At 49.8% G+C, this 12,943-nt stretch overlaps 1 protein-coding gene across 2 annotated transcripts; it reads left to right on the top strand.

Moving 5' to 3' along the window:
- The first annotated feature begins 2,667 nt into the window (after positions 1 to 2,667).
- Positions 2,668 to 12,621, top strand: LYZL4 (lysozyme like 4). Of its 2 annotated transcripts, none has more exons than XM_029940871.1 (5): positions 2,668 to 2,850; positions 7,195 to 7,404; positions 7,514 to 7,663; positions 9,663 to 9,741; positions 12,431 to 12,621. In XM_029940871.1, the coding sequence occupies exons 2-5, from the start codon at positions 7,266 to 7,268 to the stop codon at positions 12,498 to 12,500; spliced, it is 438 nt and encodes a 145-aa protein (XP_029796731.1). In that variant the 5' UTR covers positions 2,668 to 2,850; positions 7,195 to 7,265; the 3' UTR covers positions 12,501 to 12,621. The 2 variants fall into 2 exon arrangements, with proteins under 2 accessions (XP_029796731.1, XP_029796730.1); XM_029940870.1 differs by having other exon boundaries at positions 2,668 to 2,858.
- Positions 12,622 to 12,943: the final 322 nt, after the last annotated feature.

The following is a 12,943-nucleotide window of genomic DNA, read 5'->3' as shown; positions in this document are numbered from 1 at the left end:
CACTTTCCCCTCATTTTAAAACAAATCAGTTCTAGAAAGTTCTAATTCCATTCATGCGATCAAGTTGTTCAAAACGTGTTCGATAGGGCATGTTTGTGCGCGTATGAGTGTGTGAAACTACCTGCATGAGAATACTTGTTCAAAGTCTACTTTCTTCTCTGCCATTAAAACCTTTTAAAATATTCGGTTTAATTTTTTAATAGGTAATTTATTGACTTGTTTTGAAATCGTGGTCAAATGTAACAATTTTTTTTGCATATCTTTCTGTACACAAAACAAGCAAATACGCATTAATATTACTCCGTGTTGCACACCGAGACAGTGATCTGAGGCTCCTTTTCATTTAACATTATTTCATAAATATCTTTCCAAATTAGTATGCGGGGAGTTGCCTGCTTGATTCCAAGGCTGCAAAGAATTCCATTGAATGAAATCACTTCGTAACTTGTGTAATCAACCTCTATTGATGGAAATATCAGTTGTTTCTAATAGTTCCTTATTTTAACCAAATACGTGAATGAATACGTGAGGGCTCCATCCATGGCTCCAGGGGGGAGCACATGACCAGGCCGGGGTGGCTGTGTTCCAGTAAAAATACTTATGAGAAGAGTCTGCTGGCCAGGTTTGGTCTGTGAGTTGTAGTTTGCCAGCCTCTACCTTAAACGGTCCCATGACATCTCTGCACCAACCCCAGTAATACAAATAGTGGATACCTTATGTTTGCCAAGGCACTCAGTAAACGTACTAAAGTCTTACACAGAAACGGAGCCCTGGACAAACAGCAGTGCAGGTGTCGGGGAGAGAGGCGAGGGCTGACTCTTCTAAAAGGCTCCTCCCGCTCCCCTCTCGCAACTTTGGAAGAAGAGACATAGTCTCTCTTGACTACAGGTTTTCTGGAAAGCGTAAGAATTCAAGGTTACCTTTGAAAAACTACTTAAAAGTACATAAAGTTGCAAAATACTCCAGTGATGAGTGGTAGTGGTGACTTCTGCAAATTTAGTTGAAGAGTTAACAGGAACTAGAGCTGTGCCATTAGGACTGATAAGTCAAGTACGTGAGTATGAGGCTGTGTCCAGCCCAATCAGGACAAACTGGTCATTCCAGCTCGTTAATTATCTAAACCTTAAGATGAGTGCTTTGAGGGGCACCTGGGTGGTTCAGTTGGTTAGGCGTCTGGCTTCAGCTCAGATCATGGTCTCATGGTTCGTGGGTTCAAGCCCCGCGTCAGGCTCTGTGCTGACAGCTGGCTCAGAGCCTGGAGGGGTAATGGTGAGTAATATAACTGAGAAAGTTTAGAAAAATCTTGAAAATCTAGAAGGGAAATCTAGGAGACATTGCTTGCTTTGCTTTTATGTTTTCAAGTATTTTATCTGCTTTAAAGATACAGAAATTAGAAATGGAATATGACGCACAAAACCCTTACGCAGTGCTCCAGTCCATAATTCATATCTAAGAAAAGGCGTCACTGAAGATTTTTGAGCCAATCTGCATTTAGAGTTAACGTTTTGGTGTTTATGGCCTGTTTCTTTTATGATTCTCTATTTTGTCACTTTTAATTAATCAACTAATTATCAGTCATAATTGAGCCAGCCAGAAGGACTTCAGTGTTTTCAAAAGGCTAGCATTATCCCCAGTCATTTCAACATCTTTTAACTCTTTGGAGCCAGACAGAATTTTTAAGATAACCCAACTAATCTTGTGCCCTCATCTCACAAATGAGGATGTCTTTGACCATGACCCCATTGTGAGTAGATGAGCAAAACAATGGCTTCTCCCACTGCTCCTGACTAGAAGGCAGTTTTGGGGGGATCTGCAAGAATGCTATGATAGGCAGAATAATGGTCCTCCAAAGATAGCGACACCCTGACACCGGAAGCCTCTCCACATGGTATTTACATGGCAAGAAGGACTTTACAGATGTGGTTAAAGTAAAGGCCCTTGAGATGGGGAGATTATCTTAGAGATCCGGGTGAGCCAATCTAATCACACAAGCCTTTATAAGGAAGAGAAGAGGCAGCAAGGTGGGTCAGAGGGCCATCTGGGTGGCTCAGTTGATTAAGTGTCCAACCTTGGCTCAGGTCACGATCTCTCAGTTTGTGGGTTCGAGTCCTGCATCAGGCGTTGTGCTGACAGCTCAGAGCCTGGAACCTGCTTCAGATTCTGTGTCCACCTCACCTCCGCCCATCCCCAGCTCACACTCTTGGTCTCTCTCTCTCTCTCAAAAATAAATAAACATTAACAAATATTAAAAGAAGGGTGAGTCAGAGACACAACAACATAAGAAGAGGAAGGAGGGAGTCAAAGCCTGGGAGGGTTTTGACCCATCATCGCTGGTTTTGAAGATAGGGAAAGGGAGCTGGAGTCAAGGAACACAGACAGCCCCTAGAGGCTGGGAACGGCCCTCAGCTGAGAGCAAGGAAACTGGATCTTGGTCCAATAGGTGCAAGGATCTTTATTCTGCCAACAACCTGAATGAGCAATGAAATCGATTCTCTCCTACAGAACTTTAAGATAATAAATTTGTGTAGCTTAAGCTGCTAAGTTTGACGTAGCTTGCAATAATAGAAAACTAATATGCTGCATTGGTGACGGACCCCTGCCTGCTTCAGAATATTCTGGTGCACAGCAGCTGATGTCATAGAAAAGATTCTAGAAGAGCACGTTATGGAGAAGCACTTGGGGGTATAGAAGCTCTTGGGTGGAGGTAAGCGGGTTATCAAGGAAGTGGAATCTGAGAAGTCCAGGGAACTGAGTGCAGATAAAGCAACTTTCCTGCAATCAAGGTCAAAGCTGCAGCAAAGGCTGCTCCTCCCCTCCTGTGAGGAGGCCCCAAGGCCTGCAGAAGGACAGGTGAACGGGTAAGCTGGTATTGGATGGGCAGGAGCCAGGACAGGGTGATACCCAGGTGCGAGAGACACTCAGAAACCCATTTACTGCATTCATTCATTCATTCAACAGAGATTCAGAGCAGGTGCTATACACCAGGCTCTGTTCTAAGTTCTGGGGATAAAGCAGAGAACAAAACAGACCAGGTTTCTGCATTCTGGGTGCTTACTCTCTGGTATGAGAGAGAGACGAACAAATAAATGAACAAGGTAATTTCTGAAATTGACTTACCTTATGAAGAAAAAAGAAATGACTTTCTGTGACAGAGCAGTGATCAGAGGAGATACTGAGATCATTTTTGAGCTGAGACCATGACCACAAAGAGCAAGCTCTGTTGGGGGAGTCCTGTTCCAGGCAGAAGAAACAGCGGATGAAGGAGGTGCCTGGGTGGCTTCATTGGTTAAGTGTGTGACTCTTGACTTCGGCTCAGGTCACGATTGTGAGCATGGCAGGGAGAGAGGTATGAAATCAGACTAGAGAGGTGCTCGGGGGCTAGAGAAGGAAGGGTGTTGTTGGCCTGGTTGAGGAGTTGGGATCGCATTTAAAGTGTCAGGGGTGAGGGCGCCTGGGTGGCTCAGTTGGTTGAGCGTCGGCTTCGGCTCAGGTCATAATCTGGCGGTTCATGGGTTCTGGCCCCGCGTCGGGCCCTGTGCTGACAGCTCGGAGCCTGGAGCCTGCTTCAGATTCTGTGTCTCCCTCTCTCTCTGCCGCTCCCCTGCTCACACTCCCTCTCTCTCTCTCTCTCTCTCTCTCTCTCTCTCTCTCTCTCAAAATTAAACATTAAAAACAAAAAAAAAATTTTTTTAAGTGTCAGGGGAACCCACTGGAGGCGGGTGCTGGGACTGGATCTATGTTTCTAAAGAGGCCTTTCTATTGTTGTGGATAACAGGCGTGGGGAACAGGAGAGGCCTGGGGGGTTCAGAGTACGTCGAGGAACCTCTACAGAAGTCCGAGACACGGTGACTTATGAACTGGGCTGGCAACAGAGGAGATGGCGGGAGGTGGAGACCGGACTCCCAGAGAACTCCCTGCAGGGGAAGAGGTTAGGAGGGAGGGCTTGGCACGCCTGTTATGAGTCCAGGAGACAAATATCACCTGAAAGTATCCTTTGCTCTGCCAGAAAATGTAAACACGGACTTCTCTTCCAATATGCATTGAAATTCGGTTATTAAGGTAAACGCAAGGAAGGCAACCACAGCTCAGAAAGACAAGTGTCTCCTGGGGATCGAATACTTTGCATATTTAACTCATTTACTTTTTAAATCAACACAATTAAGTAAGTATTGTTTTAATCATTATTTCGATAGGGTACAGAGAAGCTGAGAAACTCTCTTCGATCATTTCTGGGATCCCTAAAATCCCAACAATTATAGGGTAAAGTTAAAATTTGGACCCAGGCAATCTGACTCCCAAGTCTGAGCACTTTTTTTTTTCAATTTATTTATTTTTGGTTTTTATTTATTTTTGAGAGACCGTGTAAGCAGGGAAGGATCAAAGAGAGAGAGAGACACACACACAGAATCTGAAGCAGGCTCCAGGCTCTGAGCTGTCAGCACAGAGTCCAACGTGGGGCTTGACCCCATGAACCATGAGATCATGACCTGAGCCGAGGTCAGACGCTCAACCGACTGAGCCACCCAGGTGCCCCCCACATCTGAGCACTTAAATGCTAGGCCCTCCTCAACAATGTCGTATAACTGTGAGTTTTAACAAATATTGAAAAGTAAAATGCTTCTAATGCAGGAATGCATCCATTTACTTCTAACCTTTTCCCAAGTTCGACATTTGCGTCATTAGTTCTGAATGGGGGACACTTCTGGGCACCAGGTGAGGTGTGGCAGTGTATGGAGACATGTTTGTTCGTCACAGCTGACAGAGAGGAGCCGCTGGCACCTGGAGGCAGGTGTGTTCCCATATAAATGCCAGTACATAGACCAGCTCCCGGGAAAAAGGATTTTCCAGCCTAAGTGCCAAGGTCAAGAAGCCCTTGTGCAAGTGAATGTGGCTGGAGGGGCGCGTACACCTTTGAAGGATAACAAACAGGGGACGCAATTAGTTGTCTAATTAATATCTATTTGCACAGTGTTGGGGACTGGAGGGCCTTCCAGGAGGAAGAGATGTTATAATTTCTGATTGACATTCTTTTTTTTTTTATTTTTTAACATGTATTCATATTTGAGAGAGAGACAGAGAGCGAGTGGGGGAGGAGCAGAGAGAGAGAGAGGGAGACAGAGAATCCGAAGCAGCTCCAGGCTCCGAGCTGTCAGCATAGAGCCCGACGTGGGGTTCGAACCCACGAGCACTGAGATCATGACCTGAGCCAAAGTTGGACGCTTAACCGACTGAGCCACCCAGGCGCCCCTCGTCTGCACGTTCTAGTCTGAGAGTTAGGACACAGCACAGACAGGACAAGCACCTGCAAGGTGGTCTGGAGGTGATTCCGAGGGCAGCAGGGGCTCAGAGAGGGAACGTTCATCCAGGATTGCACTGGGCTTCAAGGAGGTGGCACCTGTAGCAGACATCTGAAGAAGGAGCGGTGTTTGGGTAGGGAAAGGCGTGGTAGGATTGTGAAGAGCCATGCGTGGAGATACTACGGTTACGGGGCACAGGCAGGGAGGTGCAGAGGGGAACAGAGAAGGACAACATGGGAATTCAGAGTGGACTGAACGATTCCTCCTGAAGGATGGAGGGCAGGGTAAGGCCAGATTATGGAGGGTTTAGAAAGCCAAGTGTGGTTTTGCTAAGGTAAGAATTAGGGAACTAGAAGCATTCCAAAAGTAACATTTTATACATGTTACATTTTGTAACGTTCCTCACTCACGTTAGAAAACACCGCCTTGGGGCGCCTGGGTGGCTCAGCAGGTTAAGCGTCAGGCTCTTGATTTTGGCTTAGATCATGATCTCGCAGTTTGTGGGTTCGAGCCCCTGGTTGGGCTCCGTGATGACAGTGCGGAGCCTGCTTGAGATTCAATTCCTCCCTCTCTCTCTCAAAATACATACATAAACTTAGAAAAAGAAAAAAAACACGGCCTGGAACCTGGAAGAGTGGAAACCCAGAGGCTGGGCTCCCACTCGGCTTGCAGCGATGAGGCGGGTTTAGAAGGTGCAGAAGGAGGCTCAGGGTGCTGCACATGAAGTTAGCCTCAGTCCTTCCATCTTGACCCAGAGTTTACCTTCTTGCCCTGCAGTTGAGGGGCTACGTAACTATCCTCAGGTGCAGGGAAAAAACAAACAAGAGCTCAAGGGTTAATGTCCTGCGCTACTGGTTGGTTATGACACCGTTTACATACTTTGTCTGCGAGATAATGGCTATTCCCTTAAAACTCCCCAAAACCCTAAACCTTCCTTCAAAATAACAAATGTTGTCCTACATCCCAGGATAAGGGCCGCTCTCTTTATCATTTGTAGTCGTTTTACAATAACTGCTCAATCCTGCTTCTGTCCTGCCGCTGACCGGCTTGCTGATTATAAAAGGCCTAAGTCCTTGGACTCAAGGCCGCACGTTTAGAGTTCTATGTTAACTCTGTGCCGCCCCGGCCGGTAATAAAGGCTCCCTTAATTCGGCCTCGGTGGTCTCGGCTGGTCTCTGCGTCTCTTGGCATAACAAGGGGGTGATGTGTGAGGCTTAAGGCTTGGTGATGAGGGGGGTCAGGAGATGAGGGGGGTCCAGGGGGTGGTGATTCGGGGGTTTAGGTGGTGACAACAGAAATGAAGAAGGACCTCAGCACCCCACACACGACCCCCCTTCTCACAGATGGGAAAGCACAGGGTTTGTGAGGCGCGGGGACTTGCTGCTTGTCAGTGCGGACCCCCTGCTATGCAGCAGGTCTGGGCTGGACTGGGTTTGGCCTCCTTGTGCGGAGAGCCAGAGAAGAGCTCGGCAGAGCCCGATTTGTAGACAACCTGGGACAAGACTATGAAAGGGTGAGACTGAATATGTCCTAGGATAAAATGCAGTGGTGGAAGGACTCCACATAGTAATAGTGCTTGAGATGGGGATGTTTTTCCTTCTCTTCCTGTTTTCCAGCGTGGACCAAAACATGTTCTACTTGCGTAACAAACGGGAACGGAGGATTTGACCCCGCTGGGTTTTGCTGGAGGGAAAGAGTGTGAGGGTGTGACCTTCACAAGAGCAGTTTCCTTAGGAAACAGGGGTCAAGTAGAGGAGGAAAGGCAGGTTTGGGGTGTTCTGGGTTTGCGGTGACAGGAAGCAGAGGATTAGGGTGGGAAGCAGTACCTGCTTAAGCCAGGGAGCCTCCCCTTTATCTCAAAACACTGAATCTCAGACTCCCCCTACTTTTCCTTCAGAGAAACAAGGGCGCTGGCAGGAGTCCTCTGTGACTCGGCCGGCTCCCCCCAGCTGCCGGGAGCCTGAGAAAATGAAGGCCTCCGTGATTCTTTCCCTCATCGGCTACCTAGTGGCCCCAAGTGGCGCAGCCATCATGGGGCGCTGCGTGGTGGCCAAGAAGCTCAAAGCCGGCGGCCTGGATTATTTCGAGGGCTACAGCCTTGCAAACTGTGAGTAGGCCCCCCAAGCCCCTCCTCTCCCCACCTTTTCCTCCGGCCTCTGCCCACGTATCCCCAACTCCGCCTTCCTCCTAGCCAGCCACCTCCTGTTCCATCTTAGGGGTGTGCCTGGCTTATTTCGAGAGCAAGTTCAACCCCACGGCGGTCTACGAGAACTCCCAACGTGACTACACCGGCTACGGCCTCTTTCAGATCCCCAACCGTGACTGGTGCGACAGGGGCAAGAACCGCTGCCACATGTCCTGCTCCGGTAGGTCCCCTCCCTCCGTTCCGCACCCGGGCACTGGGCCACGTGTCCTGCTCCGGTAGGTCTTCTCCCTCCATTCCGCACCCGGGCACTGGGGGCTGCGGCACCGCAGCTCCGAGGCCTGCCTGGGGGGGGGGGGGGGGGGGGGCGGAGTTTGCAGGTTTGGAGCAGGGAGGGGGCCGGCCTGGCAGGGGCGGGGCCTGGGAGGCTGAGTGCTCCCTCCAGGGCGCATGGGGACAGGGCAGCAGAGACGTAGGCTGCGCTGTCCAAAGAGTAACGGAGAAGCCCGTCCAGAGAAGGAGCCCACCTGAGCCTGAAGGGTTAGAGCAGAGGGCGCTGTAGGGGCCTCGTTTTGCCCACAGGTGGGCACAAAGCTCTACTTCAAGAGGAATGGTTGCTGCCACTTGTCAGGCAGAGGTGGTCACCGAGAAGAGAGGAGTAGGGTCCTCCTGGGGGAGCTTTCCCTGCCACTCTCAGGGGTCCCCCAAGTACCTGAAGTCAAGAGTTTGCACTTGCCAGGGTCCCATCGTCCTGGCACTTACTCAGCACCCACTAAGTGCCAGCCCTCCTGGAGTTACCATTCTAGTGCTGTCGGGCTGCCGGGTGCTCCAGTAACTTCTCCATGGGTCTGGATTCATGTAATATTCACAAAGGCACCCATGACATGGGCACCGTTATCATCCCCATTCTATAAATGGGGAAGCTGTGGTCCAGAGAGGGTTAGTACATGCCCAAAGCCACGCAGCTGGCAGGTGGCACTGTGGAGAGGCAGACGCAAGCAGTGTGACTCCCGAGCCACGGCCGAACAGACGGGGCGGCGCCAGGCCAGAGCTCCCTCCCACATGCAGCTGTCATTCTGCCTCAGGAGGGCCTGAGGGCCCAGCATGCCCAGGGGGTCCCTCTGCCATGATGAATGAGAAGCGTTCTAGAACCTACGGCTGCTGAGCCGGGTCATCAGGAGACAGAACGGGAAGGTCATGGTAAAGACTTCTTACGTGGGACCTGGAGAAACCTGCCTGGTGTGGGACCCCGTGCTTGGCCTTGGGGCTCCAAAGGGGAGTAAGGTGTTCACAGATTCAAGGTCAGGCCAAGTAGGAGCAAAAGGTGCAGAGAACACAGGAACCCGGCGGAATTCCCAGCGGCTCCCTTGACAGGTGAACGGCGTGACTTGTGCTTGTGCGAGTCACGTCCCAGAGCTTGCTCATCTGTGAAGGAAGGATGACGTAACTACTACTTAGGGTTGTTGTGAGCGTTCAGGGGATAATGTCTGTAGACACTGGACAGGGCCCACAGGAATCACAGTGATCAAAGTCTAGGGCAGACCTTTAGTTACTGTGATAGATCATTCAATGTCCCCCTGAGCTTCCTGGTAGCCAAGTTAAAAAGAGAAACCCAATAGGCCCATGATTTATATTTCATATGAAGATTGATTGATTGATTGATTGATTCATTGCCAGAATCTGACTGGAGAAACAAATAACTATCTGTAATAGAGGTGGTACTAAGTGCTGTGGTGAAAATACGGTGGATTCGGTGTCTTAAAATAAAAACCCTCCCACTAGATAAAAGGCAAAAAATTAAATCTGGGGTGCCTGGCTGATTCAGTTGATAGTGCACATGACTCTTGATCTCAAAGTTGTGAGTTCTAGCTTCTTATTGGGCGCAGAGCCCACGTAAAAAAGAAATCTTTGGAGAGTCTGGGTGGCTCAGTTGGTTAAGCATCTGGCTCCGGCTCAGGTCATGATCTCACATTCATGGGTTCGAGCCCCGTGACAGGCTCTGTGCTGACAGCTCAGAGCCTGGAGCCTGCTTCGGATTCTGTATCTCCCTCTCTCTCTGCCCCTCCCCTGCTCATGCCGTCTCTGTCTCTCAAAAATAAAAAATTAAAAATTAAAATTAAAAAAATAAAATAAAATGTGAGCATCCTGTACCTTCCCTGACATCACTCCGACTGAGCTGCCAAGTTGTGGAGTCGTTTTGTTCTGCTTTGCTTTTCCCACAGCTCTACTGAATCCAGATTTGAAGAAGACAATTGAATGCGTTAAGAAAATCGTAAAAGAAAAAGACGGGATGGGAGCGTGGTAAGCCGTACATTATCTAATAGTCTGCGTAATGACCTTCACCCGTTATATTTTTATTAAAATAATTTTTTAGAGTTTATTTGAGAAGGGCAGAGAGGCAGGAGAGACAGAGACTCCCAAGCATGCTTCGGACTGTCAGCACAGAGCCCCATGCGAGGCTTGAATCCATGAAACCCCGAGATTATGGCCTGAGCTGAAGCCAAGAGCCGGGTGCCCAGCCAGCTGAGCCACCTGGGCGCGCCCACCGTTATCTCTCATCCCAGGCTTGGCCCAGTCTTGGTCTCTGCATGTCTGTAGTCTCAGACTAGTGGGATCCTACCCCCTCTGCCCCTCTCAAATAAACACATGTGTCCTTTATAAATTAGGGTTATGAGAACTTCATCACAAGATATCTATGTGAACTATTTCTTTCAGGCTTGCTCTTTGTGTTTTGATTTTGTTTATGGTGTTTCCTCATATAGGAGCTTTACATTTTCACAAGATCAAATTCCTCAGTACTTTGCATTGTGAAAATACGAAGCTGTACCCCAGGTCTGTAAAGAAATCAAGCCATGTTTTCTTCTGTGTAAGAACACTGCCAGTTGCCGGGGTGGCTCAGCGGCTGACTTCAGCTCAGGTCATGATCTCATGGTTTGTGGGTTCAAGCCCCATGTCAGGGTCTCTTCCGTCAGCACAGAGCGGGGAGCCTGCTTCAGATCCTCGGTCCCCCACACTCCCTGCCCCTCCCCTGGTCACGTGTGCTCTCTCTCTCTCGCTCGCTCTCTCTCTGTCTCAAAAGTAAATAATTTAAAAAGTTAAAAAATAACATATAGAATAGTGCCTGGTACAAAATATGTTAAATTTTTATTAATATTAGAAAATAGAATTTTCATGGTTTTATGCTTAATACCTAAAATTTTGGTCTTCTTGGAATTTATTTTGGTATAAAAAGTGAGGTAGGGATCCAGCTTTATATTTTTCAAATGGTGAGTCCGTGTTCTAAATGCTATTTATTCATTAGTCCATTTTCGTCACTAATTTAAGAGATTGTATTTTAAAGTGGGAGTCCCCTCAATGTGTCCTCCAAGTGTTTAAAACGTCTTTCACACGATCTTTGTTCTCCCAGCTAACTAGAAGCACACTGGCCCTCCAGGGTAAGCACTAATGAGCTAAAATCATCTCTTTCGTACGGCACTAAGCAGAGACACACTGGGCCAGGCCGATTAAGACCTCCTCACCTGCTCGGGACTCCCAGCCAAGGGAACTCTTACTAAAGTCCTAAGCAGTCATGTCTTTTGGTTTTTTTTTGAGAGACAGAGACAGCATAAGCAAGGGAGGGTCAGAGAAAGAGGGAGACCTAGAATCTGAAGCAGGCCCCAGGTTCTGAGTGAGCTAGCTGTCAGCACACAGCCCGATGTGGGCCTCGAACCCACGAACCGTGAGCTCATGACCTGAGCTGAAGCCGGACGCTTAACCGGCTGAGCCACCCAGGCGCCCCAGTCATGTCTTTTCAAAGATCAGATCAAGCAACTTTGCAGGGCTGAGGCAGACAGGAAGGGAGCAGACCAAGGGCCTGAGTGTCCGCGGGATTCCCTTCTGCAGTGCCTGCCCTGGGCTCTGGAGAGCCGTGCAATTTCTTTTTTTATTTTTTCTTTTTTAAATGTTTTTATTTATTTTTGAGAGAGAGAGAAGGCGTGAGCAGGGGAGGGTCAGAGAGAGAAGGAGACGCAGAATCTAAAGCAGGCTCCAGGCTCCGAGCTGTCAGCACAGAGCCAGATGCGGGGCTCGAACCCACAAACCGTGAGATCATTACCTGAGCCAAAGCCGGACACTTAACCGACTGAGCCACCCAGGCCCCCCCCCCTTGCAATTTCTGAAAATACGTATGTGTGTGTTTCCCCCATGCTTTCTGGTTGTGGGGGGATAGGGGCTCACAGCTCTTTCTTTGACTGTGGGACCCCTGCCCTGGAAGATTCACGGAGGCCTGCCTGGCTGAGGAATGGTCTAACTAAGCAGGGTTTCTAATGGCCTGCTTCTGGCCTGGTGACCCCCACAGTTTCTAGCTCGGGAGCAGAGGACCCGGTCTGGGTACTGGCACCAGGCCTGGGAAAAGAAGGGTCACTTTTAGCGGCACTAGGAGAAAAGTGTTGAAAACCTCAGTCCAGCTGGCCCAGGCAGGGCTGAGGAGCTGGAAGGGAGTTTCAAAGGTGAGGAGTGAAACATGTGCATGGAAAGGTGAAAGGGGCCCTGGCTCAAGGTCAAGGATTCCCGTTTCAAATCAAGGACTCAACCTCTGACCCTGGGCAAGCCACGGAACGTCTCTGGTGCTCACTTCAGAGAAGTTAAGAGGATACTTCTCTTGCAGGCCTGGGGGAGGGGCTTGCAGTTCCTGGTGCGGGACTTCTGGAAAGAGGTGGAGGGCAGTGTGAGCGAGCCGAGGACACAGGGGACACCAGCATCTGTGCCCGGGGGCCCTGGAGTTAGCAAGAGGCTCACACACACAGGCCTTAGGAAATGTGCCTTGCAGAGGCCAGGCTGGGCTATAACGGGCCTGCAGGGGGCTATGGAGCTGCAGATCCTGAGCTCAGACACTGCCCCCCCCCCCCCCCCCCCCCCCCCCCCCCCCCCCCCCCCCCCCCCCCCCCCCCCCCCCCCCCCCCCCCCCCCCCCCCCCCCCGCCTCTCCACTCTCCCTGCTTTCCTCTCTGCAGGCCCTCCTGGTCCCTGAACTGCCAGCACTCGAACACGCTGATGCGGTGGCTGGATGGATGCAGGCTGTAGCTCGGTCCTGATGAGTATCTCACAGCGTGACGGCTCCATCCGATGGAAAAGGACAAAAGTCTGCCTCCTCCAGGGCTGCAGGACACAGAATAAACCAGCTGCGTACTCAGCCTGGACCAAAGGTCTGCACTTGTGTTATTGTCCGGTGATTGCTCCTCGGGTCACCACTATTTACTGCCATCTTGATTTGTTATTATTTAATCATAAACAGAGGAGTTGGAGGAAAGAAACTATCTGGAAAACAAGGTGTGTCCATGAATGTCAGTATTAAGCAGAGAAGGGAAGAGAAGGTACAGGAGAAAAGAGGGGCCAAGGGCAAGCGGGCCGCCAGTCCCCGCCTGTGCCCTCGCGGGACACGTGGTCGGAAGCAGGAGTACAAGAGCCTCCTTGTCCTTCTCTGGAGACCATCAAGTGACAGTTGCTCTTCCTTCTAAAACGTTTAA

Source organism: Suricata suricatta, chromosome 5 (assembly GCF_006229205.1).
Source record: "Suricata suricatta isolate VVHF042 chromosome 5, meerkat_22Aug2017_6uvM2_HiC, whole genome shotgun sequence".
NCBI lineage: Eukaryota > Metazoa > Chordata > Mammalia > Carnivora > Herpestidae > Suricata > Suricata suricatta.
Note: the sequence above shows the minus strand (reverse complement) of the source record. Positions and strands in the feature narration are given on the sequence as shown.